Here is a 12,315-nt window from a genome sequence, read left to right on the forward strand (position 1 = left end):
TGACTGATGTACCATTGTTTGCCTAACATAAACATGAGGGTTTATTACTAACTGCTCGCTGTCATCTTTGTACAGTAGTGTGAAGAAAAGGAGGAGGGGGAGACATTTGGAAGGAAAAACAAACACCCCAAGCCCTAGCACTGAGATCTTGTGATGTCAAATGAGTAGGAGTGCCATGTGGGAGGCAGAGGTGTATGGATGGGGGCTGACATTTTCAGAATGTGTTGCTTGCGTTCCTGGTATTTCACGTGTGCCCACTCATGGTATTTACAGGGGCAGCCCCTGTGTGATTGGGAAAAAAAGCCATTTTAAACAAATCTCTATTCTCTGAACTGATTAAAGCAAGAACATATTCAGCACTTCACGGTGGTCCTTTATGTAATGGATTTGATAGCTCTGAAAGCACAGAGTGCCGCTTCAATGAAATGTGTTAGGTTTTGGTTAGAAGCAAAGTTTATTGAAAATGTGAGCTACTGAGCCGGTATATTGGCCTTTGGCTAATAATCTCTACAAACTACATACTGCATGACTCATTTGCGCACACCTATGAATGCAGCATATCAGCTAAAACCAAATATAATGTGGAGGACACTTGATATGCTACAAAACTCACTGGACAATGTGTCTAGCTTTGGTTCACCCTCTTTTTAAACTTGGAGGAGGAGATGGGCAGCTGCATTTTTTTAAACAAGATTAACATGGTTGGAATAAATGGTCAAGTGTTTGACAAAGAAGAAAATGCTTGACTTTTTATGTTCATATTATTGAGATACTAAAACCCTTTCTACCAAGAGGAGAATGTAATAACTTAGTGTCAATTTCTAAACGGAAGTGTTAGGGGGCGTAGTTAGTAAAATGAGTCCCTGTGCATGTCACATGATCTGTATCATCCCCCTGAGTCAGAAATCTTTGGAACATTTGTTGTTGTTATACTCATTTTCAGTTATGCTTTCTGCTCTCCAGAATTTCCTAGGGGACACAATGGGTCAGTTGGCAAGCTGAAAATGGTCCTCAGTCCTACTTTAATCAATATAGTGGCAAACCTAATAAAAGAGGCCATGTCACCTTGAAACCTCAGTACATTTTGGTAGGTACATTCCTAAAGGCTATGACAAGGATGTTGATTTGGGTGTCCTTAGGACGGGGTGGGGGGAAGTTGTGGAAGGATCTGTAGATGTGAGTAAGAGGCAAAGGTTAATCTCAGCTCCATTAAGATGAGAGGTCAAAGTCAATGGTCCTTTTCTTACATTTCAAACATCAAATCAACTCTTTAATAGCCCTCCCTCTGCATATAAAATTGAAGCATTTTCAGGAGAACTGCACATGCATCTATAAGTGTTCAGACCTGCCAGCTACATCATAGCAGATAGTAAAGTAAAATTCCCATTGCACTAAAATCATTTTGAAATTGGTTCAGTGGATTAGAACACAGCCCAAGGCTTGATACATATTTTATATCCAGAAAATAAAACTGTTGCCCCCAAACAGGTAATTTGTAGTGGGGCTTTAGCACATGAGATATGTGTTCCAAGCCAAAGCCCTTCCACTTTGATTCCCTGTAATGGCTTTATATTTTATTCTGAATTGCCCCTTCCTAGAAACATATACCAGTAGATCGCCTGCTCTACCAGTTAGTGACACTTCTGGAGATGGAAAGGGAGGCCTTCTAGGATTTATTTACTTACCTAGATAGTCCTTGTGCCCTGAAATGTTTTCTTTTTCTTCTTCTTCTTCTTCTAAGTTTGTGTCTGGCTGAACTTGCTGAGTGGTCTTCTCTTCTTTAGCTGCCTCAGTAGTCTGTTCCATACAACACCCAGGGACAAAGCTCTTGTAGTGTGTGGTCTCTCCTTAGTTTTTGTGCCCTCTCTTTTTGAGGCAGTTCCCTTCCTGGTATTATATGATGACCACTTTCACTATGCCCAGACTTACTCACATCACCAGCAGGTCTGTGTCCATTTCTAATGAGAAAAATTCTAATAATCCTAAATTCTACATCCTATTGCAATCTTAGAAATCCTTTGATTTGAGCTGTCCTCTTCCAATAGCTTTTCCCAGCCTCCAATATTGTTCCTGCAATATGATGCTCCAACCACAACCCAATTTCTTCGCACGATCTCCCCATCTCCTCCCCTTTCAATATATGCTTCAGGATGAGTGGGAGCTATGTTGGTGTCAAACCAACAAACAAAAACAACATATGATGTAGACGTCTAAAGGACTTGTAAATTGTTTCCTGGATACCCAGAAATTGTGAGCCTTTTTTGAGGAAGAATTATTACCATGGCAAAAATATAATTCAAGAAGCTACCACATCCTACTGAAAACCCTCTATTCCTTTTGCTTTGACTGGGAATAAACTTTCAACTATTTTGGAAGTTTAACCAGTTCCTTCTCTTCACTCTTGAGCAATTACATCTAAGTCCTTTAACTTAGAAGCACACTGTTTCTGAATTTCATTTTCAATTACTGAGGTTTTCTGTGTGAGGATTTTCATAAATTGCTCTGGAAATGTAAATAGTAGAGCAAAGCACTTTATTCTGCCTATTAATCCTGCAATTACATGACTGTAGAGTCTTTTTACTTTTCTTAATATGAAGCTTAAGCCCTCTTTTCTGCCACTCCTCCACGTAACCCATGCACTGAGGATTATGGACATGCCAGGGAAGTCCAGGTTTTTGAAATCTACATTCCAGGCTTTGTAAGTTATTTGCTACTGCTTTTCACTGCCTCTCTTTAATTAGCTTCAAGCAAAACAATATTTCATTAGTTAATTTACAAATGGTTTCTTGAGGGATCACATAACTCACATGTGTCATGTCCACATCCATCAGTTTAAAGCATAACTAAACCAGGCTGAAAAACTTCTACCCTGTCTCACTCCAGTGTCTCGGTATTTGTATTCCTGATGTGGACTTCATTGCTGAGAACAGAAATGCAGGCTTTGTCTGTTGATGGATGTGACATCTTGGATCACCCATCTTGGCTCTAACAGTTTTTTACTGATAATATTCCATCGCCATCTTCCACGTTTTCCAGGCATGCTAAACCTGACAGGCCTGAAAAATTACAACTCTCACATTCCAGCTGTCTTAATATTTAGTCTGACAATAACTACCATGATTTGATCTTACAGAAAACAATAATAAAAATATTTTGCTGTATGGTCTATCAAAAAAAAGGTACTTAATTGCAATTCAATGCCATGTTGTGAATGACTGTAAAGCCTCCAGTACTTTAGAAATCTACTTTCCTCTTTCTCTAGGTCTGCATAGACCACAATGGAGCAACTTAGACTTAAGCTCAGGTACAGCCATGCTAAACAGCCAGTTCTTCCTCAAACCCAGTTTTATTAAACATCGTTCTTCCTATTACTTAGGGTAAATAGCCAGATGATTGCAAAACTCCCCACCTCCCACTGAGTTGTAGGAAAGAGACCACATTCAGTGCTAAACCTGCAGCTTCTTACCAGTTAGCTATTTTGCTGTTCATTCGTCCACCTCACAGATGCACCATCCTGGAGAGAGGTTCAGGCCAAAATCCTGGATCCAAAAGACACCCTAACTTTGGCCAGGAGGAGTATTTGCAATCTGAAGCTAGATCAAGGTACAAATTTTGGAAATAGCTCCCATTTTTGTAAGGAACAGACTCCAAAACTTGGATCCAAATACTGCTGGCACACTGGTGTTCAAAAGTTGAATCTGAGGTTTTGAAGCCTGGGCATGTCTGTATATCGTGTACATTTTCACACCTGACTGGACAACCAAGTACTAGCTCACTCAGTGACTGTTCCTTGCAGATCAGTATTTTTACCTTTTTATAGCAATCCAGACAATATATTGACTTCAATCAAGAAAGAGACTTATATAAGAATCATAACATAAAATAGACTTGGTTTCCATTTCTTTACAGCAGCTTTGCACTGAGCTTCTGCCATTCAGCCTTTTGCATCATTTCGTCAGAGAGATGACTCTCCAGTACAACCGGTGAATTAAGAAGTTGCATCATTGATTTTAATTGCACTTGATATGATACGCTATTAAGGTATCCGATATGAATGCTGTACTATCTGCTTCACTGGAGAAATGATGTCTGTTGTGCCATCACCGTTGGGAGGATACCTATGGTAACACACTGGTATACTCTTTGTATTTGTCTCATAGAACCACAGCAGTGTATGACAACAGAAAATACAAAGGCACAACATTTGTAAAACTTACCAGAGTCTCAAGAAACATTTCTTCTTGTAATCAGGAAACCCAACTGGTCGTGTCTGTCCCTTCTATCTACTGCCACAGAATAGATTTTGTTTTATTTCTCACCCGTCTCTCAAATACCCAAAGCGTATTTGGGATTGATTTGAGCCCTTGTTTGTTTCGCTATAATTATAGCCCAGAAAAACTGAAAGTATTGTGTGGGAGGAAACCGTGACAGCCACAAGCTTCCACCACGTAGAGATCACATGCTGCACTTTGTGGGTAATAACTGGGAACTTCCAGTCTGTCTCAGTGTGCTTGTATTGTAAAACAAAATGAAACCACGCGTGCTTAACCGCTGTGGGAACATGAGAATTGCCATACTGGATTAGACCAGTGGTCCATCTAATCCAGTAACCTGTCTCAGACAGCAACCAGTAGCAGAGAGCTATAGGCAGTTATGGGATAACCTGCCCCTAGAGAAAATTTCCTCCTACCCCACAGTACTGAGAAGTTGGCTTATGCCCTGAAGCATGGCTGTTTGTATCTTTCCCATCATTCTCGTTTGTCTTTTCAGCAGTAGATTTCCCAAAAGTTTGGTTCAGCTTGTTAATTGGGGAAAAGCCAAGTGTCCAGAAAAAAGCTTAATACTTGTCATGGAATTATGGGTGCAAGGGACCCAGATTCAGTAACTGTGAACCCCACTGGTATTATTATCAATTGACCATTGTTGTTGTTTTGTTGATGGTAGTGTCCTTAATGTGCTAAGCACTTCCCAGAGATTCAAGAATACATCAGAATCTGAATAAAAACACATAAATTGTAAGCTCTTTGGGACAGTGACCATCAGTTCATTCTGTGTTTGTACAGTGCCTAGCAGAATGGGATCATGGTCCATGACTAGGTCTCCCGGGCGCCATGGTAATATGAATAACAACAACTACTACTACTACTAATAAATAAGTGTCCAGAAAAAAGCTTAATACTTGTCATGGAATTATGGGTGCAAGGGACCCAGATTCAGTAACTGTGAACCCCACTGGTATTATTATCAATTGACCATTGTTGTTGTTTTGTTGATGGTAGTGTCCTTAATGTGCTAAGCACTTCCCAGAGATTCAAGAATACATCAGAATCTGAATAAAAACACATAAATTGTAAGCTCTTTGGGACAGTGACCATCAGTTCATTCTGTGTTTGTACAGTGCCTAGCAGAATGGGATCATGGTCCATGACTAGGTCTCCCGGGCGCCATGGTAATATGAATAACAACAACTACTACTACTACTAATAAATAATGGATGCTCTCTGCCTGGAGGAGCTCGCAGTCTAAAGATGGACGGGCAGACAAGTGGACAAGTCAGGAAATCAGAATAACAAAATCAATAAGACATACTATAGGCAGCGTTGTAGAAGTAGGCTTTCGAAAAAGATTTAAAAGTGAATAGAGAGGAGCGTTTGCAGATGATTTCAGAGAGGTGTTGCAGTCAACTGGAAGCTTGCTAAGTGATCAGAAGAAGGAGGGATGTATTTACACAGTGTCTTAAAGGAGGTGACCAGTAGATAGTGGATGAGGAGTGAGTGGGAAAGATGTGATCAAAATAATGGACAAGGAATATTTACTTTTAGTGGCAATGTGTACGTTTGAGAGGCCAGAAATGTGGACATTGATTGAGGTAGGCAGGTCAGGATATAATGAGAGACTGAACAAGAGATTCGGCTGTGGGGATGGAAAGAAAAGGACAGCTGATAAGGAGCAAGAATTAGCAATATGATGTTTCATAGTGAGCTATTGCCATTCTGCAACATCCATTTTCTGTCTATTCCACACAGCGATCTGTGCCCCCCAAATAGCTCAATATTCTTTCTGTACCATGTGAAATGTTATCTTAATGTCTGAATTAATTTTCAGCCAAGTACGTGCTCTCTCGGTGCGATTCCTTCCCAATCGGTTTCTTATTTCAATCTAGCCCCATATCAGTAGTTTCAGGTTAGAAAGAAACTTTAACATAAAAATTATAATGTAAAATAATACTTACTTTGCATTTCTTTACAGCAGCATTGCACAGTGGCTCTGCCATCCAGCCTTTCTCAGCAGGTGGACTTCCAGCTATTTCACTCTATGATTTTTGTCATGAGTCTTGCCTTCTTCCCCTTAAAAACAGGGGTGCAATGGATTATTATTCAGGACACGCTATTATTTTTCACCCACTTCCCTGTGACAGTGGTGTCAGAATTACTTTGATGTGCACAGTTCTCGGGACGTGAGGGTCACAAGAAAAATGGAGTAGAGAAGCACAAGCTCTGGAATAATGAGGGCACAAAGGCTGGGTGTTGAAGATAGGTGTGGAGAGAAGTGGAATGTGGAAGGAGTGGGCTTGGCAGGGGGAAAAGGAATCAAGAATGAAGGTGGGTTTAGAGGGGATCCTCCGGCCGATGATATTGGAACAAAAATGGAATCTAATTTGATGCTGATGGTGGCTACATATCCAAGCTGTTATGCAGCTTGCTCAACTACATCTCACACAAAGCCTTGGACTCTGGAAACTCCCTTAATGAGAGGAAATATGTTGACAAGGGCAGTGGTAGCATTCCTTCTAATTTCTTTTCGAAAATTGCCGTGGATTTTTAAGGGAATCTGGCAGCAGAATTGCATCTCATTAGAAAGATGAGTAAGTCACTGGATTTCATTTTTCAATTTAAAGGAGTGACACAAAAGAATGAGGCAAACCCAAAACCACCACTTTGACACCTTTCCAAGGTAGATTCTGACTGAGAAAATGCAAGTCCCATTAGAAACCAATGGAAAATAGATGGTTTCAAAATTGTTTTAAGGTACATTATAGAGAGAGAGAGGGAGATAATTTACCTTAAAACAAACAAACAAACAAAAAACAAAACAAAAACCCCACATTAGAAGCTGTTTGGTTTTCTCTGGTTTCTAATTGGACTTGCATTATTAGTATGGGAAATCTAATGCTACCTCCCTAAGATGGCAGCCTCCAGAAGGGAGAGGATGAATTTTCTAGATGGAAAAAGTAGTAGGTATTTCTTAATTATTTTTAAAACACGTAATGTGCATATTGAGTCTTACAGGCTGATTGAACAGATACTTAGACAAATGCTGATTTTTATATATGTGAGTAGTCACGTTGTGTTCACCTGCCTAGGTATTTTCAGGATCGTGACCTTTTTCAGTAAATGTTTTCTTTGTTCTCTGAGGTATTACAGAAAAATCACTGTAGTTTTCCTTTAACTTCCACTTGCATGCCCATCAGAGATAACAGAAGGAATCTCATTTGTTACAATGTCACAATACCCTCCAAATCTAGCCCAGGATAAAAGGTAATAGCTTTTTAGTTAGCCCACTTTTGAAGTGAATAACATCACCTTCTCTTTTTGGTTCACATCTCCAGTAAATTGGAGTACATATTTTAGTGAGATTCCCACTCCAATGAGGCATAGTAAGGAAATTTTATTTTTGACTCTTTAGCTCAGGGTCAGAAACTGAAGTGAAATATTCTGACCTTCCTCGGCTGCACATGGATTCATTGAGTCAGAGATCTTTTGGAAGTACTCCTCAATCCCTTGCTGTGCCACTGAAATGTGGGTGTGCTCCCTAAAGTCCTGCTTCTGTTACTTTGCCCCCTCCTGCCCCCTACACCCCTTACTAAAGTGTATGTTGCATAACCTGGAGCAGTAGTTCTCAACCAAGAGTACATGTACCCCTGGGGGTATGTCAACTCATCTAAATCAGTGTTTCTCAACCTAGGGGTTGCAGCCCTCATCAGGGTCACAGGATGGGTTAGGGGCATCGCAAGTGCAGGGCCAGCATTAGGGGGCGGCAAGCAGGACAATTGCCCAAGGTCCCATGCCACAGGGGCTCCTGCGAAGCTAAATGACCTGCTTCAGCCCCTTCACTTGGGGCTCAGGCTTCAGAGAAGGCTCACAAGTGAAAAATAGGCTCATGTACCACACTGAAATATAAGTACAATATTTATATTCCAACTGATTTATTTTATAATTACATGGTAAAAATGAGAAAGTAAGTAAGTTTTCAGTAACAGTGTGCTGAGATACTTTTGAATTTTTGTCTGATTTGGTAAGCAAGTAGTTTTTAAGTGAGGTGAAACTTGGGGTATTCAAGACAAATCAGACTCCTGAAAGGGGTACAGTGGTCTGGAAAGGTTGAGAAGCACTGATCTGGAGCATTGGCCCAACTATTCTGCCAGGCTGCAGTTGTTTGGGTGATGAAAATGCTAAATTAATTTGGCTTAGATTTTAAGCTATAGAAATTTTCTTTCACCTAATCTAAGGCAATTACTTCATATTACTTCAATTTTTTTTAAAGCGGTTCTTAAACAAATAAATATCTTGAAGTACATAAGCCAAATAGGGCAGTGCTCAGATACCATGCTGTTGAGTAAATGTACAGGCCTGAACACTAAGGCCAAAAAATTCATAGATCCAGTGAGGCCTACATTGTCTAAGTTGATTTGCAATTGCTTCCCTTGGGCTTCATTTTCGGAGGGCAGTTGCTCAGCATTTTCTGGAAAAGCTTTTTGAAGGCGTCTCCTCTCCAGATGGATACTCAAGATCACTAGTCATCCTATGGAAAAACCTGAAAGTATAACCCAGGGTATATCTGAACTGCCACTGGGCGTGTGCTTTCCAGCCCAGATAGAAAGACTCCCTAGCTTTTCTCTATCTAATGCTCTAAAAATAGCAGTGTAGCTGGGGGGTAGCACAAGCAGCTACCCCGCAGCTCAGGTTAGCTCCTTAGTACAAGCCCGCCCAGACTCCCTGGGTACATACTCAAGTGGCTAGCCCGAGTCACCACCCATGCTACCACCGGTTACACTGCTATTTTTAATGTGCTAGCTCAAGCAAGCGTATGTCTATCTACTTAGGCAGAGAAACATGCTCCCAGCTGCAGCGTAGATGTACCCAAACTGACTATACACACAACTGAAATGGACTTCCTTGATTTTTCATTGTCCGTGCTGAAGGAAATGCAATGAGTAAGCAAAGATCTCAAGAGAGGCAAGTGTAAACTGGAGATATATATATATAGCTCTGTCACTTTTAATAATGTAAGGTGGTATCAGTAACATAGGTAAATACATACTTTATCAGTTTAAAAATCCTGTGCTGTAATGTCACTTGAACAGCTGCAAATTATGCAGAGTTGGGTGAAGATGGATTCCCTAATAGAAAAATTAGAAAATTGTGAGTATAGTCCTGTTTGAGACGACTATCTGTAGTATCTCTTTAAATAGTCTGGAAATTGTCTAGTGTCCTCCATCTTCTGTTGCAGAAGGCACCCAGAACCTAAGACTTGTATATTCGCATATACTGTGATTAGGAACCAAGTTGTGTTCCTTGTGGCTTCCACATATTCTTAATGTTGTGTAGAGAGCAAAGACAGGAACATTCTCTCTCTTTAGGAAAGCACTTAAGCACATATTTAAGACTAGAGCTCATTCAAAATTTTCAGGTGAAGCAGTTGTTCATCAGATGAATGCAGATTCATTGAAACCAAAACTGTTAGCGAGACAGCGCTGGGTTCGAGGGAACTCCTGGCTCTAAACATTTTTGGTTAAAAAAAGTTTTGACGTTTCGATAGTTAAGTCCAAACAACTTTGCATTTTAAAATATTAGTAAAAGATAAAAATCTGAAAGGAAAAAATGTGACAATCGAAATCAAATGACCCAAACTGATTTTTTTTTCCAGTTTATGAACATGTTTTGAGATTCTGACTTTTCACCTCAATTCAAGATAGGAAAAGCTTTTAAACATCAAAAATTCTCATGGGGTAGTAAACCCGTTTCCCCTCAGCTCTATTTAAGACCCATTAAAGGAATCACACTTATACATTTCCCTGAATTGGGGTGGATTTAGGTCCCAATCTAAGAAAGAATTTAAGACCCAGGAACTCAAATGGCACAACCACTATTGGCTCCTTCCATTGCAGAATACCCTTTTTCCCCCCTCCTCCTTCAATTTACCCATGCAGAGTTTATAAGGGGAGGAGTTTATAGAGCGGAACAATATTGGATTTGCTTGAGAACCAGAGAACTAGGAATTAGGGACAAATTCTAATCCTAATGAAATCTAAGGGAAAGTTCCTACTGACTGCAGTGAAACCAAGATATGGCCCATAACAATTGCTGTGTTGTGGATTACACAAATAAATGGAGTGAATTCAACAGTTCTTCTGCCACTCTGTACTCCACATCTTTCAACCAAGTATCATGCTTCAAACCACTGCTTAAACTGACTGAGCTCAAGTTGTCAGGAAGCAGGCACTGACCATATAGGGCCAAGTAACAGGGTAACTTAAAAATATACAGGCAGCCAGTTTCTCCTTTTGTTCATAGAACTGTTTCCTGATAGCAGCGATGATGAAATAGACCACTGAGTATTTACAACAGAGGGAAAAAAACACCCTAAATTTTATGTAGCGGAACAGATAAAAATAAAATGGTACTTCTGCTTTGAAGAAGTGGGAAATTACAGTAAAAGTAAAATTTCCCATGGTTTTTACACCTTTCATCCAGGGTGTGTGTGTTTGAGAGAAGTTACAAAAAAATCTACTGAGACCCAAAATAAACTGCTGGATTTGGAGACGATTTTTTGGGTACTACGAATTGACAAGCGTAATTGGTACCAAAGAATAATTACAGCACTGATACCTCTTCTGCTGCACTTTTTCTTGTTGAGATGCTAGGCTAATATAAAATTAATGTCACATAATATAGCCTTGTAAATGCACAAGTGGTGTTTATTGTTGAGAGCAGAGAGATTTTTTTTTTTTTTTATATCCAGGAACCGTAAATGCCGAAGTTTTAAAATAAAGTACTACACTTCCCCTGAGAGCAGTTAAACTGCAGGACTGTAAACCAAAATCCGACTGAAGTAGCTTGAGCCATGATTAATACTTCCAGTTGTTAATGGTGAAATAGACGCGTCCTATTTTCCCCATTTGGTTGGTTTTCTCTGCTTTTAAAAGGGACACTGTAAAGGCTGCTTTTTTCTTTGTCTTTGTTTTTTGGACACTTTGTGAGGGTGGTGAATTATTGGCAAAGGGAGGCTGGTGCATTATTTTACTGATGGCATTACACTTTCCTTTTGGTGGAGTGTTATCATTAAGCTATGTCAAGGGCTCCTACAGAAGATAGAAAGACACCTCCTTTTTTTAGCATTTTATTTATTTGGATTTATACAGATGTTTAAACCATATTTTCTTCTTGAAGTTTATAACCACTCAGAAGCTTGACACGAAAATTTGTTGCTTTAATGCCAGCATTTCCCCCGTTAGGCATTGGATTGTTTTCGTGGGTTTGCTCATAGGTGCTGGGCTGCTGCCATTGATTCTGTTGTTGTTAATGAAACAGAAAAACAACACATTTTCGGGAAAAGGGCTGCGGGGAGGACAGGAAGGGAAGTCTACACAAAATTTGATAGGACAGGAAAACTTTCTGAGCTAGCTGAGGACCAGTGAGCAATCCGCTGTTAAAGCACTCACTTACTGGTAGGAAGCTAGAAGGTCAGCATGGTATGGACTATCAAAATGCCAGGAGGCTGACTGGCAGCCAGGAGACTGGAGCATTGAGGGCCCACAAAGCTGCGGGTATTTTCAGGTGCTTTCTAGTGCTGGCTGGCTGCCACTGGAGAAGCCGGTAGACTGGGAGTGACTGCAATATTAAAGTCACTGGTGTGTTGGGAGTTTGGCTGTAATACTGTATAAACAATGATAATGATGGCAGGTTGCTGAGGGACCAGAAGCAATGCCTGTGACAACTTTTGTAGATGTGGTTAAAATAACTTGCCAGTCTGAAACACAAGATCTCCCATGAGTGGGCCTTGCTTTGGACTTTTCAAGGTACTGTTTCCCTGTACTAAAGTGGTGCTTTGGTTACAGGCCCACAATAAGTGTGCTGGGATGCACACCTGTGCTTTGGGATCCTGTTACAGGGCCACAATCAGAGGGTCTCATGCCAATGATCTGCTTAGATGTTGGAACCATCTGCTATTTTACAGTCAGGAAGCTTCTTTTGCAAACTGTGTCCTTGCTATATAGAGATGTTAGAATGATGTGGTGCGTTACAGAACCAGTGG

General features: G+C 40.3%; 1 protein-coding gene across 1 annotated transcript in view; it reads right to left on the minus strand.

Moving 5' to 3' along the window:
- The window catches only part of RASGEF1A (RasGEF domain family member 1A), a 69,865-nt gene extending 65,559 nt beyond the window's left edge, over positions 1-4,306 (minus strand). The window contains exon 1 of the mRNA XM_077822573.1: positions 4,218-4,306. Within this exon, the coding sequence (XP_077678699.1) occupies positions 4,218-4,235 (18 nt within the window). The 5' untranslated portion in view covers positions 4,236-4,306. The remainder of the gene's footprint in view (positions 1-4,217) is intronic.
- Between the last annotated feature and the right edge of the window lie 8,009 nt (positions 4,307-12,315).

Source organism: Eretmochelys imbricata, chromosome 7 (genome assembly GCF_965152235.1).
Source record: "Eretmochelys imbricata isolate rEreImb1 chromosome 7, rEreImb1.hap1, whole genome shotgun sequence".
Taxonomy (NCBI): domain Eukaryota; kingdom Metazoa; phylum Chordata; order Testudines; family Cheloniidae; genus Eretmochelys; species Eretmochelys imbricata.